At 40.4% G+C, this 21071-nt stretch overlaps 1 protein-coding gene across 1 annotated transcript in view; it reads right to left on the bottom strand.

Moving 5' to 3' along the window:
* Positions 1-21071, bottom strand: part of iqgap1 (IQ motif containing GTPase activating protein 1) — a 58654-nt gene that overhangs the window by 18378 nt on the left and 19205 nt on the right. Inside the window, exons 3-15 of the mRNA XM_034105644.2 lie at positions 15536-15692; positions 14866-14943; positions 13284-13360; positions 11704-11771; positions 10994-11107; positions 9729-9907; positions 9109-9196; positions 8850-9007; positions 8665-8749; positions 8425-8588; positions 5758-5918; positions 5292-5416; positions 4534-4697 (exon numbers count right to left, since the gene is read on the bottom strand). Of these exons, the coding sequence (XP_033961535.1) occupies positions 4534-4697; positions 5292-5416; positions 5758-5918; positions 8425-8588; positions 8665-8749; positions 8850-9007; positions 9109-9196; positions 9729-9907; positions 10994-11107; positions 11704-11771; positions 13284-13360; positions 14866-14943; positions 15536-15692 (1618 nt within the window). The remainder of the gene's footprint in view (positions 1-4533; positions 4698-5291; positions 5417-5757; positions 5919-8424; positions 8589-8664; positions 8750-8849; positions 9008-9108; positions 9197-9728; positions 9908-10993; positions 11108-11703; positions 11772-13283; positions 13361-14865; positions 14944-15535; positions 15693-21071) is intronic.

The raw sequence follows: 21071 nt of genomic DNA on the forward strand, positions 1-21071 counted from the left end.
CACACACACACACACACACACACACACACACACACACACACTTTCCTGGAGTTAATCATGGTTGTTTCAGAGAGCTTTTGTGTTCTCTTCCAAAGCAGGAGCCTAACACCAAAGTTGTATTGTTTGTTTTAGTTATAATATATTATTAAAAACAGCATATCAGACTTTTTTTAATACTCAAAACCCCCTCTGTAGTAGGTCCTAAATGTGCCGGATATTTAATCACAGTGTTCAAATTGCAACATCTCTTAGGGTTGCATTATATTCTGCTCCGTTTCCTGAGTGGGTGTCGACATCCCTCGCTCTGTATAGATTTCTACATTTGTGATAGAAAAGCTGTTGCTTGTTGATTATGAGGGACTGACACCTCATCGCTGTCACATTTAAGCTGCTGGAAATACGCGGAAAGCTGTAACACCTTTTAAATTTGGCCAGTAATAAAAAAAACACCACAAACAGACCTATAAAGTAATACACGTCACTCATAGATGTTTTTGTAAAGTTATGTCACTTGATTCCGTTTGCTTAGACAACACCAAGGCCTTTATACTGAATGTAACACTATATTATTATGGACTGCAGTTCTACCTAACTACCACCAGATGGCGCACTCTGTCTCTGTATATCATGTGGAAGCCGTCTACCCCAGGGTAAAACAGGCAACTCATTTTGTTTCAGCGCCCCCCCCCCTCCATGTGTCCCGCCCCTTTATGCTGTGCTCCAGGGTAGATGAGAGGAGGTGTGTGCATGTATATATGTGTGTGTGAAAGAGGTGGGCGTGTATGACTGATACAGGTTTCTGGTGTAAGGGGAGGGGGAGCAAACATCTGCAGCAGCATTAAACACCAGGACTCATGCCGTTTTAGTAAACAGAGCCCTACCTGTTGATTACTGTTTGCACTCGGCAACATAAGTGGCATGTGTGTGTGTGCGGTGATGAGGAGCTGCCCTCAGCTGGCAGGAGACAGGGTGTGGTGCCGGGTGGATGGTGGGTTGGAGGAGGACTTGGGCCTGACTTTGTGTGGTTCACACGTTACAAGCTCATCATGGAAATAGAGGAAGTGAAAGCTGAAGAGGCTGCGTGGTTGACAATTCAGCTTTTTTTACTTTTCTTCTGCAATTTCTTTCTCAATTCCATAGAAATCATGAGCAAGGTTTCAAAACTACCTTAGGAACATTGATTACATTTTTCTCTTTTTAGTTTTCAAATGTTTGTGTATGTATGTCTTTTATATAAGGTATATAAAGATGTATTGTCAATATTAATTTAGGTCTTTTTTATTACGTATTTATTTAAATTTGCTCATATTTTCTCTTTATTTTAGATTTTTTGTTCATGTCCTAAATGTACATTTTCTTTCAATTTAATTATTTACCTCATCTGTCACACTGCCACTAAAGGAGACCAGAGGCAGAAATGTCGATTGCATGCATTTACTTTTCTCATTGTATATACTGCTCCGTCCTATATATTCAATATCATCCGTTTCATATATAGAACATCACGCCATTATCAATGAAAAATTCTTGTACACAGTATAAATGGAAATGAGCACTGGCACAATGATATAATGTATGACTAATCTTCTAAAAGGGCCAAAAACTATTTTGAAAAAATAAATAAAAAGAAAGGAAACCATGAACTCATTCATATGTCTATGGGCCAAACGCCTGAAGCATGAAAACACACATACAGATCAAAGCATGGCTACACTGAAACCCACACAGTCCCCTTTGTGTTAGTAGCAGTTGCACAGCGATAACCTTCTAAAGAAGCGAACTGTAGTGGACTACATTGCGCTTGTTAGTCAGTGCCGGACTTCCTGCTGTTTATCCAGGCACAGCCCTCAGCCCACAGTCAGCGCCGGCCCCTGCCTCACTATCTCTGACTAACTCTTCTAATACTGCACAGTTAATGAGGCGACACAAAAAAGCCAGCCACAAATGAAAGCACAGGCGGAAAGACCGTTGTGGCTTGCTTTTTCTCTGAACTCCCCTGCCCTCGTATCACCTGGAAACACCCCCTCCTGCAGCCGGACTGTATCTCCACCATGTGGGTCTTCTCCTCGGTTAACCCCATCCCTCCTCTGTGATCCCCCCCCCCCCTCTTTCAGCTGGGGAACATCTCTTCTCCTGCAGCGCTTTGAAACCCAACAGGAAGCTCACACTGCCCTAACTACTTCCTCTCTGTCTTTAACTAATGGCCTCAAACAGAAACATGCGCTAATCAACAACCAGAGGGAGGTGTGTTTGCGTGTGTGTGTTCGTGGTGCATGTAGTACACTGGTCAGCGTTCTGCCCTTTTATGGAAGCAAAACACTGCTTGTTATTTCCTATGCCTCTGAAATCAGCAGGAAAATAGTCTTTTTTTACTCCCTTGTTTTTTTACTTGTGTTTTTTGTTCTGGGTCCCGTTATGAAAGTGTGCCGAGTTCCCACATGATGTAATCCAGGGTTTGGATATAACTGATGGTTGTTGACATTTCAAATAGTGTGGGTAGCGGCCAAGTATTTTGGAGCCCATACTTGATAAGAGATATTTTTGTAACTATATTTACACAGGATAAAAACAGACTCTACTAAAATGGATTCACAGAAGGTTGTTCCTTTTAAATACATTTTTATTTAAAGAAACCAAGTGAAAACTTGTGCTTGGTTAATCATATATATTATTTATTCAATTGTGTTTGTTCTAGTCCCGTGTCAAAGGTCAACCTCATTCTGTTTTTTGTTTTAAATGTATTTAAAAGTCATGATAATTAAGACTATCTCAAATGTTTAGGTCTAGTTTTAAAAACACTTGATATTGTAATCTTTTTTGTCATCAGATTATAATATAATAGACAATCTGCTCTAACCAAAATATCAGCTTATCCAGATAAAAAAAGGTCTTTGATGAAAGCATGAACGTTAATCCACTTTATGCTTATTAGGGCTTTTCACCTCTTCTGCACCTTTGTGCTCTGTGGTGAAACTGAATCCACCTCCTGCTGTCTAACCTCACCTACATCTGCGTTGGCTTTGCTTCTCCTACGACAGGCAGACAAACTTAACATGGCCGCCTTCCTGTGAAATCCTATGCAAATGTTCTGCACGTACAGAAACCACGACCATCAGCTTGCCTCACTCGAGTAAAGATAACAAGCAAATGAGGCAGCGGATGATCCGCCTTCAGGAATGACTTTTCAATATCATGTCTGGACTTCCACATGCACATGGGAAATAGGGAGGGGTAATGAAAACAGAAAAGATAGGTGAAACCTCAGAGAGCTGAAGAGCAGACAGACAGGAAGTGAGCGGGGGAAGAGATGATGACACCATGACATCAGGCGTCTCGCATCTGGTGGTGTCATGTGGAGCCCAGAGGCCTGAGTCACATGGAGACATCTGCTCCAAGCATGAGTCTACAACCCCATTCATCTGTGACATCACAATAATGCTTCTGCTGCAGACAGTGTGTGGGCATTTAAGGTCAATTGATTTAACCCATAATGGAATGTTTTGTGTGTTTAACTATTAAAGGCTTTAAGGTGATGTGATGCACCCTGCCCTGAGCCCTTTGGCTGTATAGAGGCTAGATGCTTCTTAAAATGTTTTAAAAAGCTAAAAGTTAAGCATCAGGATATCAAAAGGTATGTTATTTTGTCCAATTTCAATATGAAGGCTTATATAAAAATATAGCAAATGCTTAAATTAAATTAAAAAATGATCCAAAAAGGTTTTTAAAAAAAAAACAGAAGCTAGGGTAAGAATTTCGGATGCAAGAGCCCAAATCCAGGGGCCATTCTAGTGACACTGTTACATCTTATTCCCTGGTCTGAATTATTTGTATTGAGTATGTCAACTCGGTTGAAAAAAAATAGTGCATTTTTGTAAAGGAAAATTAGACGCATTGAACATACAAACGCTAATCAAAGTAGTAATATTTAAAACCAGGCCGTTTGCTTATTTATTTATTTATTTATTGACACCAGGGGGTTAATCCTGACATGCCACAACGATAGTTAGTGAATTGATTCACTGTAAACCGAAATAGAACCTTATTAACAACTATTTGTCAACGACACAGGTTTCAATAAATTAAGGGTATACATGACTATTTCATAACAGAAATCCTGATTGTAATTTAGTAGTATGAAAACATTGCCCTGATAACTTTCTGGGAGTGTGCAAGTCACTGCATCAACTAAACCAAATATTGAATATCGCTCCATATTTTTGGCTCCTCACATGTTTCATATGCCCTGTTATACTGTATTGTTTCCTTACAGTTATCAACGGTATTAGCTGCAGTAAAACACTTTTGAAAGTCTCCACGTAACTGTAGCCAGGCACGGTTTGCATATAATATTTGCATAATGCTCACCTGAATTAGATATGCATGAAAAAAAAAAAGCAAATAGCAAAAGGGCTAACCCTAACCCGGGCTCAGACACGCTAACCAGAGTAAACATAATAATCATCCATACTTCATATTTATTTTTATCAGTTTCTCCATCTCTACATGAAAAACGTGTCGATGTTTGTGTCTTACGTGAGCCTTCTCTCTGCGGGCCTCCAGCAGTTTGTCGTGGTAGTGCTGCGCCACAGACGGGTCCACATCTGTGAGCTTGGCTGAGGGGTTCTGCAGCATGGACAGGGTCTTGGTGGGATCCCCCTCATCCAGGGCCTCGTTGATCAGCCCGATGGCGGCAATACCTGCAGAGGAAACAGATCAATTAAGACTCTGTGGGTCCAGGACCACAATACAAGATGAATTGGAAGATATGGACGAGAGGGAACTTTCCAAAAGTGTAGACATTTTCTCATGGAGCTCACTAAATAAATCGTAACTGTAATCCTCTGCATTAATACTTTTTCCAATGTATTTTATACCTCCTACGGATGGGATACTATTTATAAAGTGTTACAGTTCAAATGTTTACCATTTAACCTCGGGCAGGTTACTTGTTAGCATACAAGCTATTAGCGACGACAAGGAGGGTGTGTTTTTGGAAGGGTTTGTCTGTCAGGAGGATTATGGGAAAACTACTGGCCTTATTTTCATAAAACTTGTTGTAAGAGTGAAGCATGAGCCATTCAGAAGCCGTCTAGTTTGGGAGCGAATTAGAATCATGGGGGAGACCCACTAACTTATTTTCAATTCCGTTAACATTGCAAGATATGGCCTTGGCAGAGGTCAGTGCTTTCTGATTGCCTTCCTAGTTATCTTTTGTGGTAACCATTTTAAAACCGTAAACATGAAGACATTTGACATATTTGGGCGTGAATGGATTCCAATGTGTGTCTTACGTTCATGCTCCTCATGCACAGTGAGGTTGACTTGGTCGATGCAGGCTTGGATATCGTTCCAGGTGAGATAGTCGCAGCCCTCTTCTCTGGCTGCTGCCTTCTGACGCATCAGTTCATCCATGTACCTGAGGAACAAAGGTACAACATCATCAGCCTGCCTACGCCCCATCAAGAAACACACAAAAACCTCTGACAGCACTTATTCAGTGTGTGTGTGTGTGTGTGTGTGTGTGTGTGTGTGTGTGTGTGTGTGTGTGTGTGTGTGTGTGTGTGTGTGTGTGTGTGTGTGTGTGTGTGTGTGTGTGTGTGTGTGTGTGTGTGTGTGTGTGTGTGTGTGTGTGTGTGTGTGTGTGTGTGTGTGTGTGTGTGTGTGTGTGTGTGTGTGTGTGTGTGTGTGTGTGTGTGTGTGTGTGTGTGTGTGTGTGTGTGTGTGTGTGTGTGTGTGTGTGTGTGTGTGTGTGCTTACCTCTGTGCATATTCATCCTCCACATTACTGAGTCCAGTAACGACGCTGGACAGCTGTTTCCAGAGGGCGGTTCGGTCCCCGGCGTCCATCGCCTGATTCATCAGCACCACCGACGACAGCATCTCCACGGCAACCAGCAGTTCTGGATGGGACAATGAGCCCTGCGGGAATCACGACACACATTTACCTCATCTGTCACACTGCCACTGAAGGACACCAGAGGCAGACATGTTGACGGCATCTTGACTTGTTGTTCCACAGTTCAATCAGAGGAAACATGGCCGAATTGAAACATCAGAAACACACTCTAAAGCAACAGGTGATAAAGTAGTCAGTTATACATCCGATACACTGCTTTTAAATTAGCTGGATATGTTATGTACTGTCTGCCTTACAGAAATACATTTTAGTCAGTAGTAGTAGTTAGTTTCAAATAATAAAAATGCTCTGCCTTCCAATAAGTAATATCCTTGCAGGGCTTCAACTAATTCATATTTACATTGCTGACTCATCCGTTTAGTCTTTAAGATGTCATAAAACAGTACAAATAAAAGTATCCCATAACAGTTCCTTGATTCTCACAGAATGCATTCATATTGCAATCAATCCAAATAACAAATATATTTGTCAGAAATTATATATATATTTTAAAGATCTTAAAATCTGGATTCTAGCAAAGGTTTGGCCTACTGTATTGATGTTCTGTTAAACGTTATTGGGATTTATTCTAGTACAAGATGGAACATGATATATTTTTTCTATCTGAAGGTGGAATAAAATGACTCTGGAAATCTGTTACAAGGTGTTGGCTTGTTTCAAGAAATTGTTAAAACAAAACCTAGGAATAGGAATTGGGGCTCACTCATGAAATGTCCAGTGGGGTATCATTTACTAAGGCCTTTGCATTTATTCAAATGTTTATTCTAAACTGTGAGTGGCTTAGTTTATGATTGTTTAATCAGCATATTATATCTACCAATATGTGATTGAAGTACTTTATCAACAAGTTAGCAAACAGAACATGCTTTACTTCAATTATATTCAAAGTCTGCCTTTTATATTTAACGGGAAGTGTATGTCTTTGTATGTTATGTGGAAAATACAATTAACTAATTGCTTCAGAATTGTTATGTTAAATACAGGAAAGTAAAGTGTGGTGCATTTAATGTATTTTATCATTTGTAAAACTAGGCGATAAGGTAGGAAGTTTGTTTTTCATTTATCCGTTGATAAAGTAAGTAAGGGATAATGTGCTGCGACGCGGTCATTATGGGGAAAAGAACACCGACAGGCTGATCAGGAGCCCGACGCGAAGCGGAGGGATCTAGATCGGCATGAAGGTGTTCTTTTCCCCATAATGACCAAGTCGCTGCACATTATCCCGCTTATTACATGGCCACATTCTCAACAAAGTAACGTTATGACTCCCAATATTAATTGAAATGCTTTTATGGATTTAGAAAATGATTTTATTGATTTAAAAAATAGTTGTATGTATTGATTTAAATTGACATGCATCCGCGAAGAAAAATAGTCCGATGTTACTGTTTGAACTAACGTAGCAACGGCAGGAACTGCTTCGATAGCGTTTTTGAGGAGCTTTCTGATTACAGATTTGAAAACATCGCTGCTTGCTTTAAAAGTAGCACAATTCATGATGTCAAACCTTGGAAAGTATCTCGATATCCCTGCCCTGATGCCAAAGTAACTGCACACTGTATGTTTTGCCATTTGATGTATATGTCTGGACCGCTGCGTAAAAAGGAGGGTTTCTGCCCGTTACTTCTCCGCTGTTTTCTTGTCCCTCTTGTCTTTTTCTTTTCTTCACTGGGGACTCATCAGCCACTAACTATTACTCCAAATTACTGTGCTCTCCAAATATATTAAAATGAATGTTAAAATCCTCCATGTTGCTATCACACGACAGCGGAAAACTAAAGACAATCAGACAGTTTGCTTGCTTTTCAAACTGTTACATTTGAAAAACAGTGAGAGCGTCTCTTGTCAGTTTGAAAAGCCAACGGTAGGACCTGCTTGCGTTTTTGAGGAGCTTTTTGATTACAGATTTGAAAACATCGCTCCTTGCTTTAAAAGTAGCACAATTCATGATGTCAAACCTTGGAAAGTATCTAGATATCCCTGCCCTAATGACAAAGTAACTGGCAAGTGAATATGTGTCGCCGTTTGATGTCTATGTCTGGACCACTGCGTAAAAAGGAGGGTTTCTGCCCCGTTACTTCTCCGCTGTTTTTCTTGTCCCAGTTCGAAAAGCAAACTGCATGCAGTTTGCTTTTCGGCCCAACTGTATACAGTTAAATCGACCGGACTTCTTTCTGAAGATGTGAGCGTCCTTAACAACGGTCAATAAGTCCTTGACAGCGGTCTGTCTGTTCGGTATTAACAACGTGTCACGTGTTCTGAATTGACCAATCAGAATCGAGTATTCAACTAAGCCATGTAATAAACTGAGATATCAACACAGTGGGCTAAATTGCCATGCCACATCTGTAGTAGTATAAACATACCGAAGTATAAACTTTAGTATGGTACTGACAAGATCAGTAGATTTCATTTTTTAGATTAACTCATCCCTTAATTTCCCCTGAAAAGCCACATAATGGATCAGCGTATCTCCCTTTGTGTGAGTGTGTTCCTCGCTGTGTGTACCTCCAGGCTTTGCTGCTGCAGGCAGACCAGCTCTCTCTGGTAGAGGTCCGCAGCGCTGGGGTAGACTTCAGGCAGCTGAGCGTCAGGGTTCATCAGCTCCTCCACCGTCTTCTCTGGCACCCCCGCCCCGATGGCAGCGTTGATGCGCTCCACTGCCTTCAACACTACACACAGAGAAAATTAACACTTGTGCAGATGGAAAGGGGGAACGAATAATTGTATAAGAAAGCATGTGCATACTCTTTAGGTAGCCTGCTGCAAACTCATTAGACACGTCCACGCCGGTCTGCAGCTCATCTTTAGTCAGGGCTTCTCCTGGAGATACCTAATAAGAAAGAAATTAAGTTGAGATTATACCGCGGTGACAAAGAAGCCGCACCATTTTCTTGAAATAAATACAGCTTGTTTTTGCACTCTGTTCCCACCTGGTCTTTGTTCTCTCGGTCACCCTGCAGCTGTTTGAGGTACCAGCCTTTGTTCTGGACCTGCAGGTTCTGGATGCCCATGGCTTTAAGTGCCTCGTATAACTTATCCTCATCGCCGCTCAGCAACGCTTGCTCGGCTGCACTCAGGGCGGTGGCCACTGCAGGAGAGGTTTACATTTTAATACAGCACCATGGAAACCTAAGACAAATGAACAAATCGGTGAATAAACGTGTGCGCGTGTGTGTTTGCGTGTCTTACCGTTGACCTTGTTGACGTTGCCTTGGATTTCTGCCTGGGTGAGAAGCTCGTCGTAGATATCTCTCTCTGCTTCGGCGTTCTCCATTTGCTGTGTGGCCAACAGCAAATCAAACATAACAGCATTACACATGAGCATCACATCCCCGCAGGACACGAGAGTAAAACATGTATCTCTGCGGTTATTTTGTTCTCCTTTTACCATCTTTAGGGTAATTCATTCACTCTGCCTGTTGGCACAAATTTACATTCTAAAATGTACATTTATCTTTCATTGTAAGGGCATGCTGGCAAATCTGATTGAGTGGTTTTACTCCTCCGTCTACCCCCACCCAAGCTCATCTTTCAGCCTCCATGCTTTACTTTTGTGGCTGTTTTCATTTCTGCTGCCCTGGTGGTTTGCGTGGATTCAGCATTTTTACTCCTCTCTTCTGCTTGGGGCTACATGGTTCAATTATCCTCTCATCATGAAGTGGACGATGCCTGGCCCCTTTTTTATTTTACGGCCATCTGATGATCTTTCAAGGATAACGTGCCCCAGGCTAACATTCCTCTCTGGCCATCAGAAACCATCTGAATCCACAGCAGACTATCTGTGATCGCTGAAGTTTAAACCTGCGTACCCGTTTTCGGGAGTTGGCCACCTTCTCTCCCTTGGCCTGGTACAGTGTGTCGTGGTACTGCCGAGCAGCGCTGGCGTCCAGGTTGACCAGCATGGCGTTGGGGTTCTGCATGGCGGCCACCGTGCCCTCTGGGACGCCGTGGTCGATGGCGTCGTTGATGGCGATCACAGCAGCATGTACTGAGGATGAAGAGGAGTACGGGAGGAGCCGGCTTTAAATTACATTTGGGGGGCCATTGGAGGTATTTAAAATTAAATGGTTGGACATTTGTAAAGTGTGTTTAATCGCTCTTTTGCTCAGATATAGATACCACTCTAATTACTCTTTTTATTCAACTAATTCATTATTAGTATGCAAAGGAACAGCAAGTAAACAAAGGAAGTTGAGGCAGGAGAGCAGAAAGCATAGCTTATAAAGAAAATAGCCCTATGGTGAGTTACATAAAATGGCACAGCAAGGGAACTGTTAGCTTAGCTTAGCATAGCATAAAGACAGCAGTTCCCAAGAGCTAGCCTAGTTCTGCAGGAAAAACAATTCCTACATGCAACTCTAAAGCCCACAAAACAATAGTCTAATAATGACAAGTTCTAGTCTTTTTTTGTATTAATAAATTAGACACAATTTAAAGTTTAAATTATTGAGCTTCAGAAGTACTGGTAAGTGGAAAATGTCCACTTTTGGAAATCAAAAGCTAGCAGAAGGCGCTATAGCGCTGTTTCCAGTAACATGCTAGGCTAAGCTGAGCAATTAGCTGTAGATTAAGATTTTAACGGACAAATCCGAGATAGTATTCAATCTTTAATTTAATTCTAATAGCAAGAAAGTGAAAAGATGCGCATATCCAAAACATTTTACTTGTCTTGTCATGTGAGTTTAGATTCTTCTGGATTTTGCAGCTTAGTACATACAAATGGATATAGTTTGCCATTGACTTACTTGATGCAAAGAAGAGGGGGAGAAAATTAAGTACTTATCCCCTAATAAAAACAGAAATTAAGCCATTATCCTCGCAATTTAGGGGAAAGATTTACAAATAAAGCTGTCTTTTTTGTCTTTTATTTGACTGATAATAAATGTTACTATGTAACAAAAACAGAGTTGTAGATAAATGTAATGCTTGAAGACTTCTGTGGCTGAGTTTTGTGACCTCCAGAGGTTCGAGGAGATTAGTATCAGTTTTATTATGGAAGCATTAATCAACTTAACTACATCATTTGCAGCTATGACATCCCACCCTCTCCCCATGATATCTGAGCCCCACTCACAGGCAGCTTCATCCACAGAGAGCTCATTGGCCAGGATACCGCCAATCTTGCTGAAGGCGGGCATCTGGATTCCATACTTTTCCAGCTCGCTCTTCATGTTGTTGATCTCCTCCTCTGTGGGAGAAGACAGAGCAGAAGGAACATATCAATGGAGGGAGCAGACATGGTGGTGGGGGGACTGGGTTAGAGTAGTAGAGACTGTGGAGACAGACTGTTCCTGGCTCATGTGAGATAATCACATGTCTGACTCCGGCTCCGGGACAAGGAGCTACACAACTGACAGGAAAAGCTCTCACAATTACTAATGACTTTCACACACTGTGGCCTGCTGGGTAAAAAAAAACTGTGTACCAAAAACATTTTAAACTTCTTGTTAACCTTGGCAGCACGGTGACATTTGTAATGCTCTGGATTTAGGTTGACATAATTGGGTTAAGGCAAGGCAAGTTTATTTATATATCACTTTTCAACGCAAGGCAATTCAAAGTGCTTTACAAAAAATGAAAGACATTAAGCATTAAAAAAGAAAAGCTAATAAAATAAACATTAAAAGGAAAAATACATGGGTAAAAGTTACAGTGCAGTAAAAAGTACATGGATAAAAGTTACAGTGCAGTTTAAGATATGAATAGTTCAATTAAAAGCAGCGACAAAAAGAAAAGTCTAACAGGGACAGAATGAGGAAAACAGATGCACCTTCTCGAGCTTACCAGTGAAATCCACTTTTCCATACAGATCCTGGATCTGGGGGGCCAGGCCGAGCTTGAACAAGTACAGGCTGTAAGACAGAGACAATAAAGAATGAAACATTGTAGAATGGGTAGGAGCAGAGCTGAAACGTCACACAAAAATGGCAACAATACAGAAACTAAAAACACAAAAATCCATTTCATGCAGGTTCATTTGCTCAGGGTTAAAACAAAATTGAACATAAGACAATTTTAGTTCAATCTAATCACCACAATAAAGAGAGGAAAGTAATTGAGGTTCATAAACAGACCACAAGATTATCAGAAGGCAACCCTGTCATTTCACAGTAAGACAACAGATGTTTCTAAATGCTGCCACTTGTTTGACGTTTTTGCTGTGGATGATGGATAATTGAAACATATGGAGAGGATTATTTTGTTTGTGATTGGCTTAATAAATTATTGCAGGTGCCTACTGAGGTAAACCATGACAACCGTGCTGCTTATTCTCAAATGACAGGCAATAAAATGTTGCTGATTGGGACTCCCTAAAAACTTGTATGGGTGTCTTCTCGTTGGGTAGTCTTTTTAGCCAGCGGCAACAAAAAAAGGTTCTGAAATATTGTGAAATAAAATAAAAACTATACTAATATTTGAACATTTAACCTACAGAACACCTTACGCGTAATTGTACCTCACAACATATATCATTGTATCGTTTCAGACTTAACTCTCCTTACTGCTGTACTGGCTGCAACTGGAACTGGACTTCACTGCAGACTTTCAAATGACTTTTACCTGACTGTTGCTAAATTGACAATCATACAGAGATAATATGTATCACTAAATAGTTCTAAAATGTATTTAGATGGACACAATTATTTCTGACAACATTCCTCAGATAAACTAATCTCATATTTTATGCATGTATTATTCAACTGAGCGTACACTGCTACATCCTGCAAACTTTTATTTGTTTTGCAAGACAAAGGACGAAGTTGTTAGGGAGTCCCGAGCCTCTTGTTGAGGAACAAGACTGGACAGGGCATAGGAGGACAAGAGAAAAAAGGAGGAATAGATCACAGTCAAACAGACAATCATGTCTAGACCTGAATCTCACAAATAAAATATTGAGTAGATCTTCTGTTTTAAAAAGGAAACTAAGGATTATTCATATTCTAATATCACAACAAATCCCTGTTGATGGCTTCTTGATCTTTCAATGAAAACGGGTAAAGAGCATGTTTCTGTGGCAGTACTGTGGCATCTGGGTGTTACTGGTTTGTGTTGGGGCCAGTTATACAGCCACCTGCATCCATTTTACCTGAGGAGGAATGCTATATTAAAACAAACCACTTCATTGCTTGTACCACTGAAGGCCTTTCTGCTGAAAAACTGCACTGTTCACCTCATAAAAACGTCACAGGCTTGATGCATGCTCACACCACTGATGTGTGCGTTCCACAGGGAATAAACCTACAGCAACATATATGTTTGTTGAGCTCATTTAGATGTTGTTTTTGTGGTTTTCTGATTGGATTGTGTCCAACTTCAGACTTCATGCTGCAAAAGCCACATAGAGGAAGAGAAGAAAAAAGTACCTGAGTGCATGTATGCAGTAGATACAGCGTGGCATGTTCTTTCTGTCATATATGTCTGTGGTTTCTGGGTAGAAGATCTGAAACAGAGACAATGCGTTTTCAGCAGGTCAACATTAGCGTGTCGCAGCATGCTTGCAGGAATGATTCCAGGTAGCAGCTCTAATAAGAGGATTTCATCATGTGAATGTGTGATCACACGGCAGTGTCTTTGTGGGACAACTGAAATGGAAGTTTTGAAGGCAGCTACTTATATTTTCTGTTCAAGCTGCCAACCGGTGATACTTTGGGCTGATTCTCAATTTTATTTCAAAGCAGCATAATAACAAAAATTCAGAGTTTCCACAGAGGAACATTTTTAGAAAGGACATTTACTAGGGATGTAACGATACCAAAAACTCACGGTACGATAATATCGCGCTAAAAAGTCCACGGTACGATATTTATCGCGATATTGAAAAATAAAGGAAAAAATGTGAATTTTTTTAAATTTTTATCCTCATTTTTTTTTTTTTTTTTATTAAATAATAAATCTGATTCGTACAGCATTTTAGTAGGATAGTAGTATTTGAAAGTGTAAACAATATAATAATCAGACCCTGCAATAGAATAAATCAAGTTTCACATTAGTTTTTCAAGTAACTCAACTCTAACTCACTCACTCAGCATCATCAAGGTTATGTTTTAGGAATATGAGCATGTCCACATTTCCAGGTAGAAGCTGGGATGTTCGGGCGTTTACAATATCCCCTGCTGTGGAAAAAACTCTCTTGCTTGGTACCGATGTTGCTGGGACAGAGAGATATGCTTTGGGCAGTGGGTAAAACTGTGCATTGTCTCTCCACCGCTTCAAAAACAATACAGTTTTTGCCAAGAAGGTGAGGCTTATTGACAGGGCGAGATATAAAGATACTGTTGGTACTTGTCAATGTCTCTAGGTATGTACATGTAGCCCTGTAAATACGATGTCTCCCTTGAAAAAGAGATCGATGATCTCAATGGGACCATCTGGTTAAATAAAGGTTTAAAAAAGAAAAATGAAAAGAAAAACGTGATACATTTGGTCAGTCTCACGACGGTATTGAGACATCTATTTACCGCGGTATCGCGATATTCGATATATCGTTACATCCCTAACATTTCCTGTAATAGGCAACTAATCACTGTCGGAGTTGAATTTAAAGGAGCATTTCAACCTTATAACTACAAAACACAGACAGCAAATCCATTTACATTGGATCAACAGTATGCTGTGGATGATATTAAGCACAACACAAACTGTATGATCTGCAGTTGATAACCTAAATCATGCAAAACTGACAAAGCCAGTGAGACCTGTAACACATACATGCAGGCTATCAGTTGCCGTGTAAAACAAATGAATACATAGAAAGCCCTCAAGGAAAACCATTTTTAAAGACAAACACACATTTCCATTGAATGTTGTACTTAATGGTACTGGAAAATGGCTGCCAGATGTACAAAAAAAGAAATATCTATTTAATAAAAGTTTAACACTCAGAATTCCATTGTAGGAACATTTGCATGTGAGAGATAGTATTGGAGAGATGACAGTCACGCTCACCTTTGGCAGTCCCTTCTCTGACATGGCGTTGAGCCACTGGATGACATTATCTGTGTGTCTGAAATGGAGACCGGTCGCCTGTAGGAGAGAAAACAAATGTCAGAACATAACAAATATGTACAGTCCCAACTCAAAAACTCAGATCCAGCCTTATTCATATTGACAACAAGAGCTAAAAGCTGAGGTCCCGTTCATCCAACAGCTCCATACACGTTACAACACAAAGCAGGGAAATGCATACCGACTCCACAAAGGTTTAGTGTTGAACCATAGACCACAGTCGCATCTCAAACCAAAATAACGATTTTTGGCTAACAGAAGTATGACAAGGACTGCGGGTTGGACTGATACGAGCCAGGTTTCAATCCAAATGTATCGCTTGTTTTTACTAGATGGAAACAATTGCATATCAGTTTGATTTATGTCAAAATGTGAGGAAGGTTACATATAGCTTCCATCGTGGACATTCTTTTCCCAAAATCTCTTTCTATTGCCAATGTCACATTTTGCTTTTCTAACTCAGCCAAGCTATAAATAAATGTAAAGAAGAAGAATTGTTTCAGTGAAATAAGGATGGATTCATTGTTGTTGAAATGTATAGCCTTTTAAGATATGAAAATAGTGATTTTTACTTTTTGCCGATATATAAATACAAAATACGTGTTTTTACCTTGTAACGCGTCTGTTCGCGGTCGTAGATCTTCTTGAGGGAGACGGTTTTCGGGGCGAAGAAGTTGCCCAGTTTTGCCAGATAGACGCCATTCCTCAGGCCTTCCTCCAGCTCTGTGGTGGGGGGCAGCTCCTCGTCGAGACACGCCTCCATCCATCTGCAAGACATCACATATCACAGTCAACACAAAGGGGAAGAGACATCCATACTTAAATAGACGGGGGGATGATTACTGTGTTTTTTTAAACTTATAACATTTCATTTTTTTAAGAAAGCCCAAAACAATCAAGACAGAGATTGAAAGGGGTTTTATTTCAAGAAGGTTGTCCTAAAAGTACCTATGGTTGAGTTACTGATGGAAGATGCTCGAAAAAGTTTCACAAAAGTTCAGCGTGCAGTTAGTTCTGGCAATGTTAAAAAAAGTACGGCTGTATGAAATGTACCGTTCTGATTGGGTTATTATTTAGTTACATGTGAAGCAACTTAGTAAAAATTATATTCATCTAAATGTATTTGTGCTCAGTTTAACTGTATCCTATTTAAGTAGTACTTCCCTTAATCAAGTACACTGATTGCCCAAATTAATCCATGCTTCCTGGTGTACCAAAGCTAACAAGATGTGGAACAAAGTAGCTGTGGAACTTGCTAATATCATTGTAACCTTGTTTACTTTGGTGTTACAGCCCCCTGACTTTTCCTCTAGTTTCAAAAATAGGTTAAAGTTGCAACTTGTCCAACACTTCAGTTCATGACTTTAGAAAAACATGCTCAAAATCCTTTTAGCCTTCACCATGCTTTAAAATGAGGTAGGCTATAATAAACTTTAACATATTAGCCTCAGCCATGCTTTGAAATTAATGCTAGTAAACTTTAACATACGACTGCAAACAAATCATGCATGCTAGTGTTAACATGCGCAGCTAAGACTGACAAAGTGTAGGGTAGACTAAAGAAAGAGAACAAGGTCTGACAAGGTCGAGCTGATCATGAAATGCCTGGAAATTGCCACTATAATAAATCTTCTGGATTTAAGTCAGAGTGATATCTCTTTTGCAAGGTTATCTCAATTGATTATTTTACTTTTGCAGTGATTCAATTCCAAATTTAAAATACAGGACTACATGACAACTTATTATCTAATCATTATTGAAATGTCAAACATCATTTTCATCACAAGATCCCAGAGAAATGATGTCTCAAATCGTAGCAGTCTTATATTAAGGATTCAACCTTGAGACTAAATGGAAGAAAAACAGCACTGCTTCATTTACAACCATTATGGATTAATTATTCATATTAGAGCAGACTGATACATCTGCAATTACAGTAAATAATTATCCCTAAGGGAGGATCACTCGGTATTGTTTTCCAGATTAAAATGGTGTGGGGTCACTAAGTGAAACCACATTGAAAATATTAGGCAAGCACAGAACTAGCTCCCACAGGTTTGGATTGCATACATACAACTCCTCCACATTCCCTCCTGTGATTTTCAGAAAAACCAACCGTCTCTTCAATTTTCTGCACCACTAAAACATGTTGTACCCGACCTGGCCTGTGGTAACCTTTCCTCCTGAGCACATAGTTCCAAGCATTCCTCTTGTGTGACATTTCATTTCTTTTGAGTCACATTCCTGCTGTGTGCCCATGTCAACTCTGGGCCACAGAGGAGACACGCTGAGCTACTGGGACAGGCCTGGTGGACTAGATTCCTCCAGCTCATGTCATGGCCGCCCAGCAACTACAGTGGAAGTCGATCCAATTTAGTCCCTAAAAATAAACCTGAAACAACCATCTGTTTAGAAGTTGTACGTTTCTTCTTGAGTGGAACCACTTTTATCCAATATGCTTCAAATATTCAAGATTTGAAAAGATAAGAGAGAGCGGTATAAGAGCGCCTGAACTTAGAGTAGCTGCATTGTGCGGTATGGAACCAACGTACCATTTTATTAAAGAGGTATAACATTGTTTGAACATTATGGCTTTCACTGTAGTAGCACTGCAAAGCCAGAATTTCCGGGTGTCTTTTCCTTTAAAGATACGATCATCTCAAGGCCAATTACTGTACATTCACTGAACACCACAACACCATTTGGAAAACAGGGCCACAGTTTACCGCAAAAAGAAACGTTTAAGGAAATGTACTTTTTTTCTTCTTAATTACACTTTATTTACAGTGCATCTTAAATTTGATATGAACAGAGCACAGATCGGATATGATTTTTTAATCCAATGAGGATCTGACGTTCTGCCGTTGCCTTCCCCACCTCAAGGCAACACATCTTCTTTTATTAAAGATCACATATCTTCCATCTTGTTAGGAACTGTTTATTTCGGCCTCCAAATATCAGCTCCGATTATGAAGACCTTGAGTTTATCGTCGGCTATGAGGAATGTCACAGAATGAGGGCAAACTGAAGGAGGTCAGATGAAATGGGCAAACAGTCTTTTCATCTGCCGAGCAAACACTCCCACTCTTCTGTAGCTAAGGTCTTTGTCAGGCAACAACAAGGTTAACTACTGTACATCCTGAATGAGATTTAAATATTCCTTTCCTCCTACAGACAGACCCCCCTTTATACACACACACACACACACACACACACACACACTTTTCAATTATTTTCAGGACTGTAGGTCCTCGTACAAATATATGAAAATACACACAGGCCAACTACCCTCCAGCTGAAACAACTTCCCTCCCAGGAAGTCAGGACATGGGGTCTCCACACAGGCCCACTATTGAGGCCGAGGTGACCGACCCGTGGCGCGAGGCCTGGGCATGCCGGCCGGGAACAGCCCCCTCCTTTCACTCCGCACTGGAGCAGTCAAAGGCTCCATAAAGACGGCTAACTAATGGCTCTTTTATCAGGGCTCCAGACCCTTTCCAGGCTAGCACAAACACAGACACACCCTCCACTTCACCAGCCAGCAATGAATGGGATTTGTTTTATGTCGACATCTGGATTCCAACAACGGCGGAGAAGAGCCCCAAAGACATTTTCATGTTGTGATAATGGCTTTCGGCATGTATACGATCAAGTAATAGAGACAATTATGAAAGCATCGTCTGGAATTAATCTGAACAAATACCAGATGAGAGATATGAAGGTGCGTGAAGGCTAATGCTACGTTCATGGCATGCCATGCAGATCTGAATAACCAGCAGCCTAGTGAAACAAATTCCAATATCTCACATTAAACAAAAGAACTACTGGCAAACTGGCTGCAAACGTCCAAATCAAATCGGAGTTTAAAACAGAACTAGCAAATCAAAAAAATTGTTTCCATTTGTTTTCATTATTTTATAAAACCACTACAAATATAAAAAATGATACATTGTAATGGTGTGACTGCAGGATAAATAATCCATACCCACCGACAACAAACCTACATGCAGTAGCTGGATATTACAAAGATTAAAATGTATTTTAAAATATTTGAATGAACAAACTTTGGTCCATAGAAGGATAACTGCTCCCAGGGTGAGGGTTAGTGAGTATGGATATGATTAGAGAGCAACTTCTTTATTGCAGGCAGAGAATACACGCATACCATTAATCACCACAGACATGTTTACATGCTCCAATACCCTATCATTTTTAATTATTGCAGTGGTATTCAAACTATTTATGCCCAAGGGAAATTATACTGCAATTTTTCTGGTCATCGTTTAATCTGCAAAGAGTTTAAACGATCCATTAAACTATAACATGTGAAAAATGTCCACCTTAGTTTATAAAATTCCATGGTGATCCTAGTAACAATCTAAAATAGCACACCAAAAAAAGGTTATACCAATCGCATTTAAACTTCACCGGAAGCCAATGAGAGGGGGGGGGGGGGGGGTTCAGGGAACAGATGTTTAAAGTGTGTGTGAACAATCATTTCCCCATTCATCTAATGGTGCGAATGAATCGTGAAACAGTTATGGTTCGAAATCTAGTCAAAGATGAATAGACAAGCAAATTAATGAGTAAAATTAATACTTGAAATTTCAGAAGGACGTTTGATGGATTATACTGTAAGGAAATATGATCATAATCTGCAATATAACAGCCAATTTGGCCAATGTAGGCTTAACTAACAGGCCACATACAAGACAAGCTGGAGATTCATAAAACCTCCTATCTTTGATTCAATTATTGTTTTAATCACATCAATGAAGCAGCCCTCAAGTACAGAAAAACCTGGAAACACCACAAATCATTATCTTATCCCTCCAGTGTGCCGACAGGAAGCGGAAGTCTGGGCCGAGTTCAGAGGTCAGTCTCATAGGAAGAGCTCTGCTACTGACCGCTGTCTCTGCAGGAAGGCTCGCAGGCACCTCGCCAGCCACTGTGCATCCTCTGCTCTGCACTGTTTACCTTCTAAAACCTCCTCCTACAGCATGGATTTACTGGGACAACATTTTTTGGCAGCCGGGGGTCCGTTAATAAAGTCTAACCCTTGAAGAAGATAAAACTTTGGACTTCAGTTAAACACTTCCCCTTTCCAGGTTTCACTGAGTCACAGACACAGAGCTTCCTCTGCAGTTAATCTTTAATGGCAGTAAGCTTCCACTCGCAAAGCACAAGCCTTGTTATTGTAATGTTAAGAGGTATTGTTCTCATGTCCCTCTCTGGGAGCGGCCTGATCTTTCATCATTGTCTAGAGATGTTGTGCCAGGATTATAAAGAAACAAAGACAACCTGTGTCCAGCATCCAGCCTTCTTTAATGAAAGTAAAAGCCGTGAGGTTTCATGTCAACAGATTGAGCTGAGCCCTGATATCAGGTTGATCTCAAGGCATCTAAACATTTTAACATCAAGCAAGTATAAAATGGTTAAATAGTCAAGTATAACACGGTCATGTGAAAACAGTAGTTAACCTGGGTGTCCAAGAAAACCTGAGTCAGCCTCTTTGTCAAATGTTCTTAAATCACATGAAACGCACACAGTAATTAGCGTCCATGTAACTACAGCAGAACTACACACAATCCATTTATACACAGTTCAGTTTATCATCAGAGACATCCCAGGAACCAGATGCAAGATTCACTTAACATTGGGTCTTAGCCAACACATATACCCTACACACCACTTAAACCTTGAATTGAGCCAGGGAAATCCCCGGTGTACATGTAAATGTTTCCAATAACACCAGTCTCACCAGAAACACACACGACAAGCATCATAAAGACAAACACAATGCTAAGTGTAGACAACAATGTATTCGGTGTTGTCCCTGGCATTATAAATAGATATTTGTCAGAAAGGGAACGAGAAGAACCCCACCCCCAAGTTTCTCACTCACCACCCACCTTCCATTGTGATGATGAACTTGAGTCTAGTTAAAGACTGAGTTTTAAGAAAAGTCTTTGTGAGTGTTTTTACAATGCAGCAGGACTTCACAACCTCGAAAGTAATAGTTTCATGAGGCACAAAGGAAGTGATGCAAGAAAACGAGGAGAAGAAGGACAAGAGGCACCACGCAAAAAAAGGATGAGTGTGAGCCAAGTTGTCCATTACATGCTTTGCTGCAACGCTGGAATCTG

The sequence above is a fragment of the Pseudochaenichthys georgianus genome, chromosome 3 (assembly GCF_902827115.2).
Source record: "Pseudochaenichthys georgianus chromosome 3, fPseGeo1.2, whole genome shotgun sequence".
In the NCBI taxonomy this organism is placed as follows: domain Eukaryota; kingdom Metazoa; phylum Chordata; class Actinopteri; order Perciformes; family Channichthyidae; genus Pseudochaenichthys; species Pseudochaenichthys georgianus.